Source organism: Mastigoproctus giganteus, chromosome 10 (assembly GCF_048544385.1).
Source record: "Mastigoproctus giganteus isolate SK-2022 chromosome 10, ASM4854438v1, whole genome shotgun sequence".
Taxonomy (NCBI): domain Eukaryota; kingdom Metazoa; phylum Arthropoda; class Arachnida; order Uropygi; family Thelyphonidae; genus Mastigoproctus; species Mastigoproctus giganteus.
The window spans coordinates 202,641,005-202,666,360 of record NC_143584.1 but is presented as its reverse complement, the minus strand read 5'-3'; the positions used below and the strand labels follow the sequence as shown (position 1 = coordinate 202,666,360).

At 36.6% G+C, this 25,356-nt stretch overlaps 1 protein-coding gene across 1 annotated transcript; it reads left to right on the top strand.

Moving 5' to 3' along the window:
* The first annotated feature begins 293 nt into the window (after positions 1–293).
* Positions 294–25,356, top strand: LOC150079789 (uncharacterized). Its single transcript, XM_090383849.1, has 3 exons — positions 294–773; positions 15,861–15,990; positions 25,240–25,356. Exons 1-3 carry the CDS (start codon positions 304–306, stop codon positions 25,276–25,278), a joined length of 639 nt encoding a protein of 212 aa, XP_090239975.1. The 5' UTR covers positions 294–303; the 3' UTR covers positions 25,279–25,356.

The window sequence follows — 25,356 nt, the reverse complement described above, 5'->3', positions numbered from 1 at the left end:
AAGCATCTGAAAGTTGAAAATAGGTATAAGGGTCCAAATGAAAAATCCAAGTTCAGGCAGCAGGGAAAAAAAGGAGGTAGGAATGCAAAATTTAAGGGGTATCGCACAAGTATTAACCAGAAACGTTCAAAGAAATATAGGAAAAATAGTAAATTGAATGTTTATAATATTAGGTTAAATTCTCTTGAATTTAAACAAGACTATACAAATGTTGATATTTGTAAATATTCATCCCAGACAAAAAAGCATGGTAGAAGATCAAAAAGTGAAGAATCCAAATCCAGCCACTTATACCTTACAGCCATGCATTCGGGTTCAAACTCTTTTGAAGGGAATCTACACCAGAAAAGTGTAGGTTCTCAGATTGCCTCTAGGCAACAAAGTATTGAAACAAGGAACAGCAATACTAGCCGAACAAATTCTCGTGTTCAGAGTCTTGTAGAACAATCTGAAAATAAAGCAGTGTGCACCAGAAAACAGTTAAAACAAAAAGACTTTAATGTAATGCATTCGAACGAAAGTTTATCAAATGTTACCCATTCTTTAAGGCAAAGAAGACATAAATTTAAAGATATTGAATCAGATGAAAACCACTCTGTGAAAAGGAGAAGATTTTCAGATACCAGTTCCACCCCTTCCCAGAATGTACAGAGCAAGTCCATAAATAAACTCAAGTTGAACAGTTTAGGTGTCAGTTCAAGTACTGCTACTTCTAGTGACAGAGCTTCTCATGACAAACATGGAAAGAATAACAAAAACAATATCAAACCAAGGTAAGTGATTTGGTTTTATTGCTTTTAACAAGTCAAAAAATAGGTACTTGCATAACCACTCTTTATAATTATGATATAACCATAATTAATGCAGCACAGAAGTTAATATAATAAAACGTATATAATAAAATGTATATCAAGTATTTGATATAGTTTCATTGCACACAAGCTTCTGGCTCCAGTGTGTAATGACTGAATTTGCCATCTGCTGTATATAATGTATATACTTTTCTTAATTTTATTCTTTCATACTGTGTAGTTTTGATAATTATCAAGTCAATTCACATATTTTCATTGTTTGGATATAATGATTTGCTTGTACCTTGTGCTAAACTTGTGGAACAGATGTTTGAGATTCTTTTCATATAAGCTTAATCTGCCTGTAGTTTGGCTCTGTGCCAGCTAAATTATTAAAAAATGCCTGCTGCCAGTCAACTGTTCTACTATTGTAGTATTTTCAAATAACATTCCTATTATGTTAATGTTGAAGATGATTATCTCCTACAAGTGCTAGTCAATGAACCCTCTTTTAAATTGTTATGATTCTGCTGAAAGACTGGTATACCCACTGCCATGGAATTCAAGTAGTACTTGCTCTTTCATAAATATATTAATTTTATAACCCCCGGCACCTCCGTAGCCAGGTGGGCAGGAGCAGCAGTGCGTAGCACACGCTTCTTGATTAGACCGGGGTTCGAGCCCGTGACCACCAAATATGGAGGATGCGGAAAGGTCAGGGAATGACCACCACATAATAAAAAAAAAAAAACTACCCGCTGGCTAAAGGCAAATTTCTGCACATCTATCCTACATCTGTCTTTCCTCAATTTGAATTTATGCCCTCTCAGGTGAATATTCTGAGCAAGAGGAAGAATCCCATCAGCATTGAACATACTCAAACCATTCAAGGCTTTATACACCTCTATCAGATCACCTCGCAGGTGCCTAGTCTCCAGACACTGTAATTTGCAAAACTTAAGCCTTTCTTTGTAAGAGCAATCCTTTGTTCCATTCACTAATCTTGTTGCCCTTCTCTGTACTCGTTCCAGCAGCTCTACATCCTTCTTGAAATGAGGCTCCAGACCTGTATACAGTACTCAAGGTGGCCTGACCATTGCCTTATACAAGGGGATAATCATCTCCTTATCCCTGCTAGAAAAATTCCTGTATATCATTTACAAGACACCATGAGCTACTCTTGCAGACCGTCTGCACTGCTCAGAAAACTTCATATCTGCCTGCACAATTACCCCCAGGTCCTTTTCATTCTCTACCTCTGTCAGTTTAGTACCACAGAGTTGATACATTGCTCTGAGGTTACTGTTTCCCATATGTAGTACTTTATATTTGTCAATGTTAAACTTCATTTGCCACCTCTCAGCCCATCTGCTCAACCTTTCCAGATCCTGTTGCAGCAGCATATCGTCACAAGTGTCCTTAACAACCCTGCCAACCTTTGTATCGTCTGCAAACTTGGACATTAAGCTTGATATACTATCATCAATATCATTTATAAATACAGAAAACAACAATGGACCCAACACTGAACCCTGAGGGACTCCTAATAACATTAGTTCACGATGAGTAGTGTCCATAGATTACCACTCTCTGTCTTCTCCCGCTCAACCATCCTTTTATCCATAGCAGCAGTTTGTCTCCAATACCACACTGCTTCAATTTGTGCAGCAGTCTTCCATGTGCAACAGTATCAAAAGCCTTTCTAAGATCCAAATATATAATATCAAAGTAATTCCCTGAATCCAGTTCTTTTGTGACTGCATCATAGTATCCAATCAGATTGGTCAGGCAAGACTTCCCCTTAACAAAACCATGCTGTGTCCGAGCTATAACTGAAGTCTTGTTTAGATGATCCTGCAGTGCTTCTTTAACCAGTGCCTCCATTAAGTTTCCTGGAACAGAAGTTAAGCTTACAGGTCTATAATTACTTGTGTCACCCTTTGATCCTCCTTTGTGAATTGGGCCGACCAGGCTAGCCGAGTGGGTAAAGTACCTGCCCGGCAACCCAAAGGTCGTGGGTTCGATTCCCGCCTCGGGCTTGGATCAAAGTACTGCAAAAACCTTGGGAGGTGCAATATGGCCACAGAAGCCGATGCGCCAACAACTACCAAATCAATCAACCTTTGTGAATTGGGGTCACATTTGCACATCTCCAATCCATGGGTACCTCCCCTGAGTCCAAAGAAGCTCTCATAATTATGGCTAAGGGTTTGCTTACTTCCTTTGCTGCCTCCTTTAATATAACTGGATAGATCCCATCCACTTCGGGTGCCATTTTTATGTTTATCCTCAACAATTTCTCCTCCACTTTCCTCTCAGTTATTACAAAATCATCTAGCTCACTGCCAGAGTTTACTTCACCTCTGGCATTCCCCTTCCTGAATAACTCCTCATGTGTGAATGTAGATGCAAAATACTCGTTTAGTTTGTTAGCCACCTGATCAGGATCCTCAACTGTTGAACCATCAATATCCAGTGGACCAATCTGATTCATCCTTTTCCTTCTATAGTTTACATAGGTAAAGAACTCTTTGTTGTTTTTCTTTGCATCCTTTGCCAAGGATTTCTCATAATCTGCTTAATCTCCTTTGTGACTTGGTTACAGAGCAGCTTATATCTATCATAGGCTTCCATGTCACCCATTAATTTATATGTATCCCATGCATTTTTCTTCTCTGCCATATGTCTCAGTTGATCTGACATCCATTTATGCCTAAACCTTGAACAATATTCTTAGTTGGTATGTAAAGCCTAGTAGCTTCCAAGATAAATTCTTTGAATGCTTCCCATTTTGAATTTGCTGTTGGTAATATCATCAGTTGGTCCCACCATATAGAATTTAAATACTGTCTCAGACCACCATAGTCACCTTTACGAAAGCAAAAACCCTTCCCTTTACCCATGATGGTAGTTACCTCTTTGAGTAAATCCCGCTTCAGCACACTGTGATCACTGCCGCCTAGTGGTTCCTTTATCTGCAGATTCTTAATGCATGAAGAATCACTACTGATAATCAGATCAAGAGTATTACTCCCTCTAGTTTCCTCCCGAACATGCTGATGTAGAAAACAATCATCCAATAAATCCACAAAAGCCTTGCTAGTGTGTGAGTGACCAACCCACAAATTCCAGTCAATATCTGGGAAATTAAAATCTCCCATTATAAGACTCTCTGATTTACTGGCCCACTCTATTTCCCTGTACAGTTTCTTATTATACTCATCAGCATCATTAGGCCTATAGCACACTCCTACTCTCAATTTTGATCTCCCAGTGCTTATGTCACACAAAACTGACTCGACACTGCACTGTCCAGTGGTGTTGATTGGCTTCACTTCCTTGGATTTTGTTTCTTAACTAATAGCATAACCCCTCCTCCCTTCCTATCCTGTCTATCCTTTCTGTACACATTGTACTCCCCAAATTCCAGTTCTGCATTCCTTATATCTGTGTGACACCACGTCTCTGATATCCCAACAATATCTGCCTTTGATATTTTGAGCAATACCTCAAATTCATCAAATTTATTTACCAAACTCCTAGCATTGGTGTACACGCAAGTATACATGCACCTGTTCCTATTCTTAGCTACCCTAACACAACCCATGTGTTTACGTGTACAGCAATGACTTCCAGCAGTCTCTGAAATACCCTGCATCTTGTTTTCCAGGCTGCTGCTCATTCCAATAGAAGCAGTGCAAGAATTATTTTCACCTCTGCCAGTGGCTACTGTTAATCTATTAGTCCTTGTATCCCCCCCCCCCAGTTTAGCAGTTTTCTGACCCACTTAACACTGCCTCGATAGCATCAGCAGATATTCTTGCATTAAAGGCAAATGCTGTTTTGTCAACAACTTGCTGGTTGGACACTGGAAGACTGGAAATGAGTGTGCTAGTCAGATGAGTCCAAATACCTGGTGCAACACCCTGACAGACACCTTCGTGTGTGGCATAAGCAACATGAGTTTGTAGATCCATCATGCATAGTCCCACCATTCGGGCTGTTTTGTCAACAACTTGCTGGTTGGACACTGGAAGACTGGAAATGAGTGTGCTAGTCAGATGAGTCCAAATACCTGGTGCAACACCCTGACAGACACCTTCGTGTGTGGCATAAGCAACATGAGTTTGTAGATCCATCATGCATAGTGCCCACCATTCGGGCATATGGCAGTAGTTGCTCGATATGGTTTGTTGATGATAGCCTGTTGTATTCCACCTTCCAGTTTGAGAAACCTTGCCCTGCACAAAAAGCTTCATCTTCTCGAATATCCATTACCAGTTCCCTAAATGCTGATCTCCAGGTAATTTTCCAGTGAGGCAAAGATAACTCAGTTGATTTCAATCCTAAAACTCAGTTCTGTCTTATATCTCACAAAAAGGATTCTTCTGCTCCTGTTCTTATCTTCGATGACACTCAGATTTCTAGACAAGATGGTTTATCTCTATTAGGGATTATGCTGACTTTTAATCTCTCTTGGCATAATTACATCACAAATATTGCTTCCTCTGCATCTAAAAAACTAAAAAAAAAATTTTTCCCTTTCATTCTCAGCATTTCCTTTCTTCCATAAAGTTACTCACTCTGTACAAATCTTAAATCTGCCCTATCATGGAATATTGTTGTCATATCTGGGGCATTGTCCCTATAACTACTCTCAGGGTTCTAGATTCCATTCAAAAGAAGGCAGTCAGGTTAATTAATGACCCGTCTTTAACAAAATCTCTTCACTCCCTGTCTCATAGACATTCTGTTTGTGCTGCATATCTTTTCTGCAGATACTTCCATGGATGCTGTTCGTCAGAATTCACTTACATAATTCCTCCTCTCTCTTCCAAACCACTCTGAACACATTCACTTACTGTCCAACTTCAGACTTACAGAACAAATTTTCTTCTTCCTCATTTATCCCTTCAATTGTCATTATCTGGAAAACCTCCCTTCACATATATTTTCTGAAAATTACAATCTACAGAAATTCAAGTATAATGTCAACAAGTACTGTCTTTAATATTCTCAACCTTCAACCCATGCACAGTACTACTATAGGTTCTGTTACATTTCGCATTTGAGGTTTTCATTAAATATATACAATATATATATAAACTAAAATAAAATATATGCCAGTAGCATGGCAAACCAGTAGAGGGAAAATGAACATAACCAATAAAATAAAAGTAAAATGGGGGGGGGGGGAATAAAGAAGAAGAGGGTACTGTTCCTAAGCAGCAACATTCCTAAAATAATTTAGAAAATATAAGCCAATTCAAAAGAAATTTAGTGGCGCCCTGAAGGCACCCATTTCCGAATTATGTGAAATCTCACTAAAGTAGAAACATGGACTACCAACAATATGTGACCAAATGAACTGAAAATAATAATTAATAAAATAAAATAGACTGGCCATTATGCCCCATCTTGACGGAGGACCACAAGGCCAATAACAGTCAGGGAATCACTGCATTTCGAACGTTAAACAAATCCATGCAACAACGGAATGATACTAAAATCAAACTGCTGATGCAATAGATTTGCATAGCGATGGTCCTTGTACAGTGAAAAAATAATAAGATATTGGTCGAGACTACTAGTATATATATATATATAAGCTAAAATAGGATATTTGCCAGTAGCATGGCAAACCAGTAGTTCGAAAATGAACTCAACCAAATAAAATAACAGAAAATAGGGGGAGGGGAATAAAGAAAGAAAAGAGGGTAATGTTGAAGCAACATTCCTAAAATAATTTAGAAATTTAAGCCAATTAAAAGAAATTTAGTGGCGCCCCTAGTAGGCACCTGTTTCCAAATTATGTGAAATGTCACAGCTGGAAACATGGACTAACAATATTATGTGACCAAATAAACCGAAAATAATAATAAAATTAAATATAAAAATAATTATTTTTAATACTTTTCTTTTTTGGATAATGTATTTCTATACTATTTTTTATTATTTTTCTTATTTATTTTTACTATATATTTTTATTATTTTTTATCTCTCTATTTAATTTTTGGATTAATTGGATTATATATATATATATCCTTTGCCCTGATGTTTGTAATTAGAAGTCTTTTCAGGCTTGAAAATGCATCAATATTTTCATATGAACTGATAATTATTTTAAAAAAATGGCAGTTCTGATCACTTCAATCTTTATAGGCATACTGAGGGTGCCCTTTCTGCTCAGTTTAAGTATTTGTTTTAATTAATAAGCTGGACTATACAGCATTCTGCTAAAGTGTCTGATTATTTGATTATTAAATGCAGTTAATAACTTATGATAATAATATTTATTTCCTTAATTCTTATTAATTAATTATTTTAATTTAAATATATTACTTATTGTAAATTCCATTGAAATCAGTTCTGTTGTGTAAACCATGCTGATATGCTGTCAAGGCATAATGATGCTGTTTTAATATTATTATTATTTTTCTTGCTTTGGTAGCACATGAAAACCCTCTAACTGGTGGCTGTTTCTGGGAATTGAATGTGCTATAGATGCAGGTTCAATTCAATAAATATTATACATATATGTAGATTATATATAAATTTAACTGCTTTATATGCTGCATATCACTTCATATAGAACTGTTTCTTATTCATAAGTCATCAGGGATTCATCGGTCAAGACTACCAGTAAATTTTGAAATAGTCACTGCAGTGTACTTTAAACAAATACTAAACTGCCTTTCAATATGTTATTTGCTTAAAAGTAGTGGGTTTTTTTTTTCTTCTTTCTTTTGGCTGCCAGGGTTTATTCTGAGCAACAAAGCTATAAGATTACATTTGGCATCTGAAATTTTTCTGGGTGCTAAAGGTAAAGATGGTCATCAGTTTATTTGTTTTTTTTTTTTTTTTTTTATTAAAATATAACTGGTCTTCAGTATTTTTATCATGTTAAAGATTTCCTCATTCATTGTCACTTTTTTTTTTCTTTTTTTTTTTTTTTTTTTTATCCAAAAATGTTTAAATCATAAAAATGTTTTTTTGCAAACAATGTTTTCAAAAAAACATTGAGATGGCATGCATATCTTTGATAAATCACACCATATAATAGAAACTGCATATTTACAGCCCATTCCATTACTTCAGTTGTTCATTCTTGGTATATGAAGTCAGAGTGTTAGGAGTATTAGAATGGCCAGATCATCAGGTGATGCAGATAGATCTACTTATTTGTGATTTCTCTGATGCTTCACATTTTATCATGTCCAAAAGTAGAGGACATTGTGTACACACACATTGCATTAGCATTTTTTTTTTTTTTTTGATTTGGTAGTTGTTGGCGCATCGGCTTCTGTGGCCATATTGCACCTCCCAAGGTTTTTGCAGTACTTTGATCCAAGCCCGAGGCGGGAACCGAACCCGCGACCTTTGGGTTGCCGGGCAGGCACTTTACCCACTCGGCTAGCCCGGTCGGCTCATTAGCATTAGTAAAGGCACATGATGCAAGAAAGCAAACTTATATAGCATCAGCCAAAAAAAAAAAAAAACTTCTCATTTCACCCATCCACTCACTTCAAATGTTTGTCTAGTTCTGCCTTGAATCTATTTAAGCTATCAACTTCTACAATGACAGATGTAGAAGTTGATAGCTTAAATTATAGCTTAACATTGATTATAAATTAAATTTACATATGTTTTTTAAAAGGGTCCAGAATTAAGTCCAAGAATTATAATCCTATTAATGGTTATAGGAACTTTTTAGGAATTTTCATTCTATGATGAATTAGACCCACTTAATCTTGAGTGAGATTCTTAATTATTATGATCCTCAACATTTGCCAGTCCACTGTTGGATGAAGGCCTGCCCTAGATCTTCCTGCCAGTTTTTAGTTTTGTATACTCCATAAATGTTTGCATTTCTTTTTTTATCTCATCTCTCCATCTTGATACTGGCCTTCCCTGACTTAAATTACTACCCCCTGAGGTCTGTTCACTTGTCTTAACCATTTTTCCTCCTCATTACACATCCTTTCCATTTCCATTTATTTTCTTTTATCTTGTCTGTGACTCTTGTTTGCTGTTTTATCCATTGATTTCTCTTTTTATCTAGTTTTATTTCTAGCTTAACTCACCCTCTGTGTTGTTTGTAGCTTCCTCATCTGTCTTTTTTTGTCAGAGTCCAGGTTTCACCATCATGTGTTAGTGTTGGCAGTGTGCACAGGTTATATAACATCCTCTTCAAACAAGGTGGACATTCCCCCTTTTGAAAAACTCCATATGGATTAAAGGCATGTCTTCCCATTGATATTTGTGATGACATTTCTTTGTCCATATTGTGAATGTTATCTGTTGTCCACCTGAATTAACCATTTATAGCTGCTTTTGGTTTACTTCAGTGTTTTGAGTTTGTTACATTTATTGCGTATCACTTTTGATATATACATATTAATTTTTAGGCTTATGTTTATGCTTTCTTTAACTAATTTGTTGGTAATGTCTTCAAGTTCTTTAGTTGATGCTATTAATACAGTAATGACATCAGCAAACCTTAGGTTATATAATATAAATACAGTTATACAAATATATAACCATAGGTTATTTGTTTATTGTTCAAGTGAAATTATGAAAATTATTTAAAAAAAAAAAAAAAAAAAAAACTTCTTACTTGTAATTTACCTGTAAGCAGTCATTTCAAAAGTTACATAAATGGTCACATGGGGCTTTCTCAGAGCCCCATTTACAGTATGTCCATTTATGAATTTTTCAGTTTTTTTTTTTCTTTGTTTCCTAGTTAGCAATAGCATGAAAAATCTAAAAGTTGAACAATCATTTGTTGCAGTAATTATTTTTTAAAAAATAAAATATTTCACAACCTAAATGTTTCCACAGAATGTTTACTGCAACCTTTATAAATTTATAATATTGCCACAAATAAATATTTCTGTGACTACTCTTTCCTCATTAGTAATACAATAAGAAAATACTTATTGTATAATACTAATGAGCCTGTCTCATATATAAAAAAAAAAAACATTTATCATAAAGGCACTAGTTATTTCTTTAAGAAACTGAAAACAAATGTGCATTTATTATTAAGTGTATAATCAGTTACATATTAATATTTCATAGTAGTTATTAAACACTCTCTTGTTCTTCACCTCATTTGAAAATTTTGACATCATGTCCAGTATTCCTCTATCAATGTCATTTAAGAAAATAGGAGTGGGCCAAGTACTGATCCATGAGAGAGCCGACTTCTAATCCCAGCCCATCTTGAAGTGTAACTGTTAATTATAATTAATGTTTACACTTTTTGTGTAACCTTCATAATAAAGGTTACACTTAACCTCCAGTTGTGTAGCCATCTGTAATCCATCCAAGGATTATGGTGTGGCTGCACAGCAGGATCTTAATCTGTAACATATTGGGATCTTACCTGTGCAATCCCAGTATGTTCCAACTTATATTGCAGTCTCTCTGTGTAGAATCAAGTCAGATGCTTTGCTCAAGTCCAAATAAACAATGTAAAGGTATTTCCTACATCCAACTCATGAGTAATACTGTCATAATAATATACGAGGTGAACAAGATTTTTTCCCTTTACATAACCGTGCTCTATTCTCTTGAAAAAACTATATTGTGTATTGCCAGATAGTGTATTGCATTCTTAATCATTGCCTCCATAATTTTTTCCTACTACTGAAATCAGGTTGATTGGTTTGTATGTACGCACTTCATTCATTTTTTTTTTTTTTTATCATATGATGTGAGCAATACACGAAGGAACCAGTTTTTTCCTGCTTCCCTCGTGTATCGTGGCTGTGAGGTCCAACCGGAGAATACGGCACCATCGTAATATCCAAGCCCGAGGCGGGATTCAAACCTGTGACCTTTGGGTTGCCACGCAGGCACTTTACCCATCCGGCTAGCCCGGTCAATCATCTTTAATGCTTATCCAATCCAAGGGAATGCCCTGAATCTGATAGCATTTTTTCAGTGTCAGTTTGTGTGCAGTTTATTTATTTAATTTAATAATGCATTACAGAGGATTAGCTTTATTTGCAATGTATATGGTTTTTTTTTTTTTTTTTTTTATATGCAAACCCGAAACACAAGAGGTATTAGAACCTATAGTACTTAGTACCATGCTTGGGTTGGAGGTTGAGAAGACGAAAGAAGATATTTGTTGGCATTGGACTTGAACTTCTGTAGACTGTAATTTTCAGGAAATATGTATGAAGGAAGGTTGTTCCAGAAAACGGAAGCTGAATGAATAAACGAAGAAGATGAAAAGTTGGTTCTGTAAGTTTGAAGTTGGACAGCAAATGGATGTTGGCTGGTGGCGGCACGTGTTCGGACTGTTTTGAAAGAGAGAGCGGGAATTATAGAAGCCAATTCAGAAGAATAATGCCCATGGAAGTATCTGTAGAAGAGGCATACAGCAGAAAAAGTACATCTATGAGACAGCGAGTGGAGAGACTCTGTTAGAGATGAATCATTAATTAACCTAACTGCCCTGTTCTGAATGGAATCAAGAAGCCTGAGAGAGGTTTTGGGGGCACCACCCCAGATGTGGGAACAATATTCCATGGCAGGGCGGATTTGTGATTTATACAGAGTGAGCAGTTGTTTGGAAGAAACGTAATGCTGAGAGCGAAAGAGAAAACCAAGTTTTTTAGATGCAGAGGAAGCAATATTTGTAATGTGCTCATGCCAAGAGAGATTAGAAGTCAGGGTAATCCCCAAAAGAGATATATCATTTTCCCTAGAAATCGGATGTCACTAAAGATAAGCTTAGGAGCAGAAGAATCCTTTTTGCGAGATATAAGACAAGACTGAGTTTTAGAAGGGTTGAAATCAACTAGGTTGTCTTTGCCCCACTGGAGAATTACCTGAAAATCGGCATTTAAGGAATTGGTAGCAGATTTTTGAGAAGTTGAAGCTGATTAAGCAGGGCAAGGTTTCTCAAAATGGAAAGTGGAATGCAATGTGCTATCATCGGCAAAACTATGAATAGGATTCCCAGTCAATGGAAGAAGGTCATTAATATACAAGAGGAAAAGAGTGGAGGAAAGAACTGAACCTTGGGGGACACCAGCATTAGTGGAGAAGTTAGAAGACAGAGAGCCATCTACCATCACCCTCAGTGAGCGATCACAGAGAAAACTGGATAACCAATTACTAAAAACAGTTGGCAAACCATAAGATGGAAGCTTGTTTAGAAGACCTTTATGCCAAACACGATTGAAAGCCTTTGAGATGTCAAGAGCAACTACTTGTGCTTCACCGAACTTTTCCATTGAATTAGCCCATAAATGGGTAACATAAGCCAGAATATCACCAGTGGATCGACACTGACAGAATCCATACTGGTGATCGTTGATCAGACGGAAGGTTTCTAGGTAGTTTAAGAGTTGGCGATTAATTGATTTCTCCATTACTTTAGAATGAGTAGAAGTAATTGCAATGTGACGATAATTGAATGGGAGGGATTTGTCACGCTTTTTAGGAACTGGCTGGGTATGAGCAAATTTCCAAGCAGAGGGAAAAACACCTTTGGAATAAGAAAGTGAAAAAAGGCGGCAAAGAATAGGAGTAAGTTCAGGAGCACAGGTTTTGAGAACAAGTGGAGAAATACATCGGGACCTGGAGCTTGCTTAGCATCAAGATTCGTCAGAATCCTTCTGACATCCTTTCTCAAAATCCTTCTGACAGGAGGCATTGAATGGAGCATGTTGGGAATGTTGTAAGGTATTTTACCAAGATTACTAATACATGAGTTGGAAGGAAAATGGGATGCTAGCAGGTCAGCTTTATCCTTGGCTGAAGTGACAACAGAACCATCTGGTTTGGACAGAGGTGGGAGCAGAGATGGGCAAGAGACCAGAAGCTCGGCTACCATTAGGGCAAGAAGCAAGTTTTCTACTCTTAGCCGGTTCAAACTCTAGTTTAGACTGATTAATAACTGCTTTACGATTGTTGCAAGCTTTGGTGTAGGCAGAAAATGAAACTGAAGAATTAGAAACAACGATATGCAACATTCTTATCTTAAACAACGATATTACGATATGCAACATTCTTCTCTTGAACAGTCTTAGCACATTTATTGGAAAACCGAGATTTAGATAAAGGATGAGATTTTAAAGTGGAGTGTGGGATAAAGGATTCCATTCCTGCAAGAATAATTTCACTGACACGATCTGAGCAAACGTTGACATCAGAAGGTTTGAAACAGTAATCCGACAAAGGAAAAGAAGAAAAGAAATTTTGCAGGTCATCCCATTTTGCATTCTTGTAATGCCAAACAACACGAGGTTGGGAATAGCCATGAGATAAAGGCTCCATTGGAGAAGAGACAATCACCAAGTTGCGATCTGAAGTGCCTAAAGGACTTCTCACTTCGACTGTGTACTTAGAAGACAGTTGTTTGTGAGAAAAAGATCAAGCGTGTTGGCTGTATGATTAGTATTGTCCAGTATTCTTGTAGGTAAATGAACATTCTGTGCAAGGTCATTAGTAATTGCAAAAGCCTCAGCATCTCGACCAGCTGGGTCGGAGTGACCAGAAAACGGAAGCCAGGTGGAATTGTGAAAGTTAAAATCACCAAGGAAAATTACCTCACTGTTAGGAAAGTTGGACTGGAGAAAGTAAAGTTGCAAAGAGAGGAAGTCAAAGAGCTCCAAATGATTAGTGGAGTTCGGAGAACGGTAGAGACAACAGATGAATTTGACACAATGAGGTAGAAAGATTTTAAGCCAGAGAAGATCAAAGAGAGGAGATTGCAAATTGCCAAGTCTCTGACAGGGAATATCAGACCGGACATATGTACAAGTACCACCTTTGAGGCGAAAGGAATCATACAGCGAATAATTTGGGCATCTGAGATGAGCGGTAGTTGAATCAACCAATAACTGAGATTCTGTAAGAAAAAGTACATGGGGTTTGGCAGACTGCAAGTGGAAATGGACATCATTGAGATTAGAATTGAGATATATTTGTAAAATATATTTGTAAAATGAATTTTTACAATATTTGTAAAATGAATTAGGAAGTGATTGGGAGGTTTAGATCTTTTCGCAGATAAGCTTGCTCTATTAGTTTGACAATTCATGGTATATTCAATAGTAAGAAAAAGTGGGTGGGACATGCTGTATGAAGTAATGAAATTTTTGGATATGGCGTACACATGGTAAGAATATGCCCAGATCCTTGAACATAACTTGGCCTCGACAATGCTCCCCGCATACACACTACTCGGACTCCCTCCAGTCACTATCTGGAAGAGTAGAGGTAGCAAGATTATACACTAGCTGATCCGGAAGCCTCCTAGAGAGTTACCAATAGGTTCGGTCTGGTGTACTAATTAGCGGCCAGCCTGCGAACACCGTTTTAGAGCTGTACCCTCGAAATGTAAGGAATATTGGATCTCGCCACGATGTTCATCATAACCTCAAAAGTCATCAATCATACTGCATGATGGAGGAGATAAGGAAGGGTTGACCGGAACTTAGCTCTAGAGACTAAACATGGGTTCCACCACTTCATGCCTCCAATAAGCAAAGTGGTGGTATTGCACCGGTTGATGAGAGTCATCTACCACCTAGTACTGCCTGGTAACATCGAGGGGCAGCATTCCTCCATGTGGTGTGGGTGCCACACCTCAACCCCTGCTTACATTGGTTCACACCTGGGTGGTCACCCACCATGTACTTGTGCATGGAGGTTATACCCAGGATTACTAACAGTCCCACCATCGTGAAGGTGCAAGCAGAGGGTTTGGCTGTCACAGACCGTCCAGACTTTGCAGAAATTGGGTCCACTTGACTTGAGTGTCACCCGAATATCAGTTCCATCAGCATTTTGGACTCCCAGGTAGCAAGTACAGCTTGTCTGGCATATCTGAGAGAATGTCTGTGACAACCTCAAGGACCAAAGTATCTGAGAATACTGTTAATTCAGTTAGTAACACTAGTTTCCACATAAATAATGATACTCTCTTTAAATACCCCCCCTCCCAAAAAAAAGTTTGGTAACTTGTCAGTATTAGCATCAATTATAACCTCCAGCAGGTATTACTCTGACCTAGTCCACCTATCTTTATTACAAAATCAAATCAAAGTGGGGCATGATTGGCTTTCATAGCCAGTTGTGCCCCCAAGCTCCCCCACCATAGAAACATTGCTATAAATTGAGAATGGCGATTCCAATTGTTTTTAAAATTTTAAACTTATTTAGATTGTTCTCTGGACATACATTCCTATTAGGTTTTGACAGGTTAATCCATTTTCCCTGTGTCTATCCCCCCCCCCCTTCAGAAGTCATCATCATCATCAGCCATTTTCAATCTACTGCAGGATGAAGGCCTCTCCTGCAACTTTCCAGTTCCTTCTGTTTTGAGCATTGGCCAGAAGTATTGTTACTTAATTCCCACCTCATGATTACCCATCACTTGAATATCAGGTGATGAAGTTTTGATAAATGCTCTTGAATACAGTGTTAGAAGTTTTTAACCCCTGAGGTATTTGATAATCAAACATGCCTGGAATGTAATGCAGTGCTTACATTACTTAACTTGTTTAATTACTGTCATCATTGTGAATATGATATTTTATTTTTCCCATATCAATCAGGAAAAAATAATGAGAAATGTTCATACTTATCCACATTATAAACTTATCATGATTGAAGCATGAAAATCATCAGCCTGTGCAATAAAGAAATAAATAATCATTGTTGTTGTTATGATTTTATTTTTGCAGTACTTATAGTATTATTGACCAAGAAAAATAATGAGATATTTATGAGTATGCCAAAAGGGTTTAATGAATTAGAATTAGTGATTTCCCCATACCTCATGCACAACTTTCTGTTGAAACTTGGTAACCTCACTGAAAAACTCAATATATGTGATTTTATATTGTATGTACTATAAAGTTGGTGCAGCTTCAACTTTTCAATTTTTTAACCTGTCTGATTTATTTTGTCTTTTTAATTTATTTCAGTAAAAAATATTTTTGTTAAAATTATATCCAGTTAATAGCTAATTTGAATGGATTTTATTTACTTTTGTACCTTTTATCACTTTTAAGGTGATTTAACCCTTTTTCTTTTATAAAGGGAAACAAGGTTATCTAGCAGTTCAAGAAGTTGTGCACCCGAGACAACAGGAATATCTCAGAGGGAATCTAAATCTCTACCTCTCAAACGAGCAATTAGACCATCCTCAAATTCCATGCTTAAGCACTGTGTAAGTTATATCATATAAATATATGAAAATTATTTTAATGATAAAATTTATCATATTATTGGGTAATTTTAAATAAACTTTTCCAGCTCAATATTGAATGTCTTGATAACATTTGTGTCTATACATCTTAAATTTTGTAAGTAGGTAAGTAGAGAGAAGGTGCAGCAATCATTCATTTTGCATATGGTTTGGATCAGTGTAAATAAGCATATTACTTAATATTTTAGATCATATTCTTGATATTAGTAAATAAGAAAATGGCTGAAATTGCAAAAATTAATATTACATCTGAGGAGGCAACACTGTGATCACTGTCCCTGTAGCCTGATTCATTCTGAAGAAACACCAGTCATTATCTACTGCGCCAACCTTTACATCATCTGAAAATTTTGACATCATGCTCGCTATCCCTCCATCAATTTCATTTAAGAAAATCAAAAATAACAGTAGCACCAATCCTTGGGGAACCCCACTTCTTATATTAGTACAGTCTGAAAAATAACCTTTAACCCACAAATGGTTAATTTGTGGGTCACAACCCACAAATCCACAAATGGATTGCAGGATGGCTACAGGATCCTGCAGTCCATCTGTGAATTTTTTCTATTCCAACATTCCAGCTTATACAGCAACCTCTCATACAGGACTGAGTCAGTTGCTTTGCTGAATTTCAAGTAAACAGTGTTCAAATTATTTGCTATATCCAGCTTATAAGTGACTCTATCAAAATAGCTAACCAGGTTAATTAAAATTATTTTCCCTTTATAAAACTATGGTGTGTTTCATTGAGAATTATATTTTTATCTAAGCAGTCCTGTATTGCACTCTTGGTTATTGCCTCCTTGATTTTCCCTACCACTGAAGTCAGACTGACCAGTTGTTATTCACCCACTTTGCTCTTAGAACACCCTTTATGTATTGGCAGTACACCCTTAGAACACCCTTTATGTATTGTCACCTTTCCTGTCCAAAGGAATTCCACCTGAGTTCAGTGATGCCCTCATAATTAATCTTAATGGTTCAGTGAACTCTCTTGCTTCCTCACTCAAGTTACAGAGTATAGGTCCAGGAGCCTTAATGTGGGTCACATAGATCACCAATAGGACTTACAATACCGAGATTCCATGATCCTGAATACCGGGATCCCAGTAATTTTTTCTGGGTATTCAAATCCTGGTATTGATACAAAAATACAGGTTTTTGGTACTAATTTAAAAAATAATTATCCATGATTTATTCACATAAAGGTTATAAAATCGACAACAATAAATCATTAATACTGCTGAATTTGCAAATGAGGAATTATTATACACAGTACAAATGCAATGGAAAGCTGAAAACGTCATGAAACTGTAAGACATAAAATCTTATAAATATATTTCTTTAGTAAGTATTGTGTGTGTGGAAGTAAAGCACTTAAGGAATAACGGAAATATTTCCATTAGTGGCAGTAGGCCTGGTAGTGCAATTAAGGAATATGGTGAACAATGGTATGGCAGGTGCGGAAGGGTTAAAATTAAAAGTTTCTGAACAATAGTTTAATCCCTCTATTACACCGCTACTTGTGGATGCAACACTTAGTGCATTTTGAGAAAGGGTGTCGGTATGGAGCAGTTCAAAGGTATTGTGAACAGGTGATCTTGAGGTAAAAGATGAAAGCATTTTGTTGTGTGGGAAAAATATTCTGTTTTTCCCACCAAAGGAAGAAGAGTGAGTTAAGAATAACACCGTGATTGGGTCAGGTTTAAATTAGATAGGGAGAGATACGTAAATGCATGCAAACCCTTCTGGGGTTTGCACATATGCTTGCCTATAAAAAAGTAGTACAGGGGGCGATTGTAACTTGCAATCAATTCAATAAATAAATAAATGAGAATGAAATAAATAAAGTGCTCGCACCAAAAGAAGGGTTTGTGGTTGTTGTTCAGAGGGGTTGGGTGTAACTAATTCAAGTTACACCCAGGCCACAGTGCTGGAAATGACATGCCTTCTCCAAGTAGTTAACACAGATTACTTAAGGTTAGGAAGAAAAAGAATAATCATCATAACATCTTAGATCTGGTAATGAGAGGAAGGGGAGATACTACACAATCTGGTTTCCAGCAACAGAGCCTTATCCCAGAATTTACAAAAGATAATAATAAGATAGGCATTCTATTTGTAAACACCAGTAACTTCAGGTTTTCCCATTTGCCAAAGGCTGTGGTTTGCATAGGAGTGAAAATTTTACAGTATTGTACTTTACTTATTTTAAGAGTTAACTTAGTGTTAAATTTTTTTGAATATTTTAATTGTTCAAGATAGCTTAAAATAGTGACAATAACTGTACAATCCTACACCAACCATTATTAAATAAATTAGCATTGTGTTGTATTAAAATAATAATGATACAAATAAAATGAAATAAATAGAATGATATAATTACACTGGATAAAACTGATAAAAAAGGTAACTGTCTGTACCATACAATATGGATTTTTTTTAAAATACAATAAAATAAATTACAATAAACACTGTAGATAAAACACAGATGATAAAACCGATAAAAGCACTAAAATACCAAAGCTCTCGGAGGCATCTGCCTCCTTTTTTTAACAGTGAAGCTTGTCGTACAGCACATCCTTAAATAAACTTAAAATAATGCATTTTATTGCAAGATAGATTAAAATAGTACATTTTAATACCAATCAACACAGTGTTTACTGTTTCTTCTGAAATTCAAACATGGATTCTGTTATGAGAGAGAGAGAGAGAGATGACCAATGCTCCAGACAAGAAGGCATCGCTACTGTCATGTATGTCACACAACATATGAAATATAATCAGAATACTGAAGGAACTTACATTTTAAACATGAAAGACTCCTTCACTATGAAATTAAAAGTGCAGACACATATCAAGTCGCATGTAACGTTACAAAATGGAAAACCTCTAGAGCAAAATCTGAAAATTTTCAGATATGAGACCTACTCTTGACATATTCAACTCCCATGTGCCTTAGCTCTTTCTTAACTATCCTGTTATAGTTCAGAATCTCGTAATATTAATTTTAACAGATATTTGGGCATTGCCATCTTATCCGAAAAATGGTAAGTTTGTGTAGAAGTAACTTATCCCCACATCTCATAATTTTTTCCAAGTCACATTTTGACATTATGGCACACACCCAGCAAGTTGAGAAATATATTTTGCATCATAATATGAAAAAAATTAAACAAACAACATTAGGCTTGCATGTTACCTGAGGGTTGTACCTCAGGTAACATGCAAGCATAAAGAGAAAATCAGAGATTCATATGAAATTGTTTCAAGTCTTTAATCCTATCATTATAAATATTTATCGAATGAGATATAAAAACTATTATTTTGTGGAATACACCTTGTTTATCTGTAAATAAGAACAAGAGTTCCATACTTGCAAAAGCATGTAAAAAATTTAATTTAAGTAAGTATATATTAATAATAAAACACACTTTACTGTGTGAAATGTTTAATTAGTTTATTGGTATGCAAAGGATAAATTGATACAATTAGACCCAGATAGTCCCAATGACTAAATAAAATTAGCTGTTTCAGATTTCAGTATAGAAATCCAATAAACTAATTAAATATTTCATGTGGTAAAATGGTGTTTTATTAAAATATTCTTACTTAATAATATTTCCAAATTGAAGAATGCAGTGAAACGTTTTTAGAAATGTGAACAGTTGCAAATCATAATATCTCACATAGAATATGGCAGCATATTATCATTTGTACAGAAAATCAAGGTGTTCACCCATATGGACCACCTTGACCAGCTGAATCATTCTGTTGATTATTTTATTCAGTATTGTATACAGTGGATGTTGCTTATTGTGATCACTTTAGGATTCAGCTAAAGTGACAGCAATAACTGAGGGAACAAGAATGCAGCTGTTCAGTATAGTTTATTGATGCAGAGAAGAAATGCATACATAAAAAGGTGGAAGTGGGCAGAAAGAAAACATTAAAATCAAGCAATACATAATACTTCAATTTGATTGTCCACTATTTGGCATTAATCCTGTCTTTGCCCTTGGTTAAGTTATCCTATATTTATTTCACATGAATATATATAATTAATTAATATTAATTAATAATGTATAATTAATATAATTTCCCATTAATCCTATATTTGCTCTTGGCATTAAGGGCAAGTTGCTACAATGGATAAAAGGATGGTTGAGTGGGAGAAGACAGAGAGTGGTAATTAATGGACCTTGCCCTTTGTGGACTAATGTTGTTAGTTGAGTCCCCCAGGGTTCAGTGCTGGGCACATTGTTGCTTTGTATATTTATCATGATATTGATGACAGTATATCAGGCTTAATGTCGAAATTTGCAGATGATACAAAGGTTGGCAGGGTTGTTAATGACAGTGTGCTATTGCAACAGGATCTAGAAAAGTTGGGCAGATGGGCTGAGAGGTGGCAACTGAAGTTTAACATTGACAAATGCAAAGAACTGCATATGGGTAGCAGTAACTCCAGAGAAATGTACCAACTGTGGAGTACTACACACAGGGAAGTGGAGAATGAAAAAGACCAGTGGGTAATTGTACAGCCAGATATGAAGTTTTCTGAGCAGTGCAGACAGGCTGCCAGAGCAGGTCATGGGGTCTTGTCAGTGTTTTATAGTACAGGAATTTTGCTAGCAGGGATAAAGAGGTGATTATCCCCTTGTATAAGGTAATGGTCAGGCCACACCTTGAGTACTGTGTACAGGAAGGATTTAGAGAATGAGTACAAAGATGGGCAACAAAGACTGGTGAGGGGAGGCGCCTCCGTAGCCAAGTGGGGAGGAGCAGCAGTGCATAGCATACGCTTCTTGATTAGACCGGGGTTCGAGCCCATGACCACCAAATACGGAGGATGCGGAAAGGTCAGGGAGTGACTACCGCATATCCCTGGAGCAATATGGCCTTAGTTGCTAATGCTCCTAAAAACCAAATAACAAACAACAACAAACAAACTGGTGAGGGTAACAAAGGGTTGCACTTATAAAAAAAGGCTTAAGTTCTGCAAATTGCAGCATCTGGAGACTGAGTTGTGTAAGGTCTTGAATGGTTTGAGCAGGCTCGGTGCTGATGGGATTCTTCCTCTTGCTCAGATTATGAACCTTAGGGGGCATAAACTCAAACTGAAGGATGATAGTTATAGAATAGATGTGCGGAAATTTCCCTTTAGCCAGTAGGTAGTTGATTGCCGGAACAAACTTACATCTGTCGTTTTGGAAGTTAATAGCGTAAATAAATTCAAGGATGAACTGGGCAAACTTTTGGAGCGAATGGATGGGTGAAATGGGAAGGATTTTTTTTTTTTTTTGCCAGTGCTGTATTAGCATGCTTTCTTGCATCATATGCCTCTGCTAATGCTAATTTCTTTCAGAAAGTCATCAACAAAAATGAACATATCATAATGTTTCTTGAAATCCCTACAAACCATTTAAAAACAAATAATGAAAGTATTAAAATGAAGAATATAAAAAGGTTAATGCCTTACTGTAAAACAGTCAGATTGGTAGGAGTACAGATACAGTACTTTCTTTCATCGACAGGCATACAAAATTTTTGAAGCAAAATCAGTAGCTAGCTACACATTGTGTTGCAGTTCAAGAACAAATTGCAGTGGTACATAATCACTTTGCTTGCATGTGCATAAACCGCAATATGGCAAAAAAGCACTAACATAAAATAAATGGTAATTTTTCTATGTATTTGTTTACTTCCGATCAGGACTTCATAAAAATGATAACATTATTCATGATTACAATAAGTGGCAAGCACTATATATGAATAATTATTTTCCATACTGCACTACATGCATTCAATTTTTGTAATGGATAACAAAAATCTGGAATTATCCTGTATGCTAAAGATTACTAGTAGTGTATACATTTGATTACTAGTAGTATACATTTGATGTGATAATTCTCATAGTAGTAGTAGTAGTAGTGGCATGTGCTGCAAGAAAGCAAGTGTATTATGAGCTTATGCAGCAATCCAGTTAATTGCTGGAAGTTTGTTCCAGCAATTAACCACCCGCTGGCTAAAGGCAAATTTCCACACAACTATTCTACATCTGTCTTTTCTTAATTTGAATTTATGCCCCCTTAGGTTCGTAATCTGAACAAGTTGAAGGATCCCATCAGAATTCAGCGTGCTCAACCCATTCAAGGCCTTATACACCTCAATCAGATCACCACGCAGGTGCTAGTCTCCAGCCACTGCAATTTGCAGAACTTAAACCTCTCTTGGTAAGAAGATCCCTACATTCCCCTCACCAATCTTGTTGCCCTTCTCTGTACACGCTCAAGAAAATCTACATCCTTCCTAAAATGAGGCCTCCAGACCTGTACGCAGTACTCAAGGCGTGGCCTGACCATTGCCTTATACGGAGGGACAATCGCCTCCTTTTCCCTGCTAGCAAAATTCCTATATATCATTGACAAAACCCCATGACCTGCCCTGGCAGCCTGTCTGCATTGCTCAGAAAATGTCATATCTGACTGCACAATTACTCCCAGGTCTTTTTCATTTTCTACCACCTTAAGTGTAGTACCACACAGTTGGTACGTTTCTCTGGGGTTACTTCTACCCATATGCAGTACTTTGCATTTGTCAAGGTTAAACTTCAGTTGCCACTTCTTAGCAACTGAAGTTTAACCTATAAAGTGTGCTACTGCAACAGGATCTTTTATCTAGATCCTGTTGCAGTAGCACACTGCCATTACTGTCATTAACAACCCTGCCAACCCTTGTATCATCTGCAAACTTCGACACTAAGCCTGATATACCTTCATCAATATCATTGATAAATATACAAAACAACAGAGGACCCAACACAAAACCCTGTGGAACTCCACTAATAACATTAATCCACGAAGAGCAGCACCCATTAATTACCAACCTCTGTCTTCTCCCACTCAACCATCCTTTTATCCATTGTAGCAACTTACCCTTAATACCATTCTGCTCCAATTTGTACAATAGTCTTCCATGCGCAACGGTGTCAAAAGCATTCCTGAAATCCAAATATATATCAAAATTATTTTTTCCATCCAGTTCCTTTGTAACCACATCATAATATCCTATCAAATTTATCAGACAAGACTTTCCCTTAACAAACCCATGCTGTGTCTGAATTATTGCTGCAGTCTTGTCTAGATGATCCTGCAATGCATCTGGTCTGTAAACTAACTGGTCTGTAATTACTCGTGTCACCCTTCGATCCCCCTTTGTGAATTGGGGATACATTTGCACATCTCCAATCCTTGGGGACCTCCCCTGAGTCCAAGGATGCTCTCATAATTATGGCTAAGGGTTTGCTTAGTTGCTTTGCCACCTCCTTTAATATAACTGGATAGATCCCATCCACCCCAGGTGCCTTTCTTATGTTTAAATTCAACAATTTCTCCTCCACTTTGCTCTCACTTATTACAAAATCATTAAGCACCCTGCTACAATTTGATAACCTTCTGCCATTTTCAAACCTTAATAACCTCTCATGTGTGAATGTAGATGCAAAATACTCATTCAGTTTGTTTGCTATCTGAGCAGGATCATCAACAGTCGAACCATCGATATCAAGTGGACCAATCAGATTCATCCCCTTTCCTTTTAGAGTTTATATAAGTAAAGAAATCCTTGCTGTTTTTCTTAGCATCTTTTGCCAAAGATTTCTCGTAATCTGCCTTCGCCTGCCTAACCTCCTTTGTGACCTGACTACAGACTAGCTTATATCTGCCATAGGCTTCTGAGTCGCTTGATAATTTATATGCATCCCATGCATTTTTCTTCTGTCACGAGTCTCATTAGTTCATTTGATAACCATTTAGGCCTAAACCTTGAACAATATTTCTTAATAGGTATGAAACTTTTAGTAGCTTCCACGATTAATTCCTTGAATGCTTCCCACTTAGAATTTATTGTTGGTAACATCGTCAGTTGATCCCACTGTACAGAATTTAAAAACTGTCTGAGACCACTGTACTCACCTTTCCTTTACCCCTGATGGTAATTATATCTTTAAGTAAATCCCACATCAGTACACTGTGATCACTGCCACCTAGTGGTTCCTTTATCTGCAAATTCTTAATACACGAATGATCGCTGGTGATAACCAGATCAAGAGTATTACCCTCTCTGGTTGCCTCTTGAATATGCTGCTGCAGAAAACATTCATCCCATAAATCCACAAAAGTCTTACTAGTTGTTTGTTTGTTTGTTTGGTTTTTTTTTTTTAAGGAGCATTAGCAACTAAGGCCATATTGCCCCGGGATATGCGGTGGTCATTCCCACTGACCTTTCCGCATCCTCCGTATTTGGTGGTGATGGGCTCGAACCCCGGTTTAATCAAGAAGCGTGTGCTACGCACTGCTGCTCCTTCCCACCTGGCTACGGAGGCGCCGTCTTACTAGTGATGTTGGACCTAGCAAAGTAGACTGGAACCATAGACTTTGAGAGAGGGAGAGAGAATAATTTATTGCAAACATTCAGTTGTAAACCTAGACATATTGATTTGTGTTGCAAAGACCATTCATGGCCAGGGGTTTACAAAATAACTGGTCCAGAGATTATAATAAAAATTACAGAGAGAAGTTATTAATTGTAAAAATAATAAAATCTCAGTTACAGGTAAAGATAAATAAATAAAATGATAAAATTGGTACAAATGAAAATGCATGTCATTATCAATGCAGTTCATGAGAGAGAGCGGGATAAGCAGTAGTTGATACTTGAACTTCGTGGCTCAGTGTCCATTATGATCATTTATTTAATCAGCTGATATACAAACATAAAATTAACAGCAAGCCACATATTTTTTCTGGCAATGTATGGACTCAATCATACATGCACACTGTATCCACATGTTACCCTTCACAAGCCATCCCAAAGATAAGTACTCCAGACTAATTTACTATTTTTATTGCATTTTTATAAGATCATTTGAAGTGGTATGATATTTTGCATTGCATCAGTGGTAACCCCCTCCACCTGCATTTTTTTTGTAAGTAGGTATGTAATGTAAGGAATTACATTACATTCAAATAAATTTGATGTCTACCAAGAATAAAACATTAAAATGAGTAGTTTTTGAGTTTTTAATACGATGAATAGTTTTCATTTCCTAGTAGATAATATTTTTAAATCAGCTCCAAGTTGCAGTTTTAATGAATTTCCTTCATTTCTTTTTGGATATTTTTTAAAATAAGAGTTCTCTCCCTTTAGGATGAGAAAAGTGTTCAGCAAAGACAGAAGAGGAATTAACATTGATGAAGTTTTGTTTCCTTTTTTGCTTCATTGGAATTTTCTTTGGAACTTTCAAAAAATCAAATCTTTTGTGTA

Bases quoted from the DNA above. Each gene is read 5' to 3' on its own strand.
- LOC150079789 (XM_090383849.1), top strand. From the start codon at position 304: ATGCATTCGGGTTCAAACTCTTTTGAAGGGAATCTACACCAGAAAAGT. The intron at 774-15,860 runs GTAAGTGATTTG...TCTTTTATAAAG, and splicing joins AAAAACAATATCAAACCAAG to GGAAACAAGGTTATCTAGCA. The intron at 15,991-25,239 runs GTAAGTTATATC...CTCTCCCTTTAG, and splicing joins ATTCCATGCTTAAGCACTGT to GATGAGAAAAGTGTTCAGCA.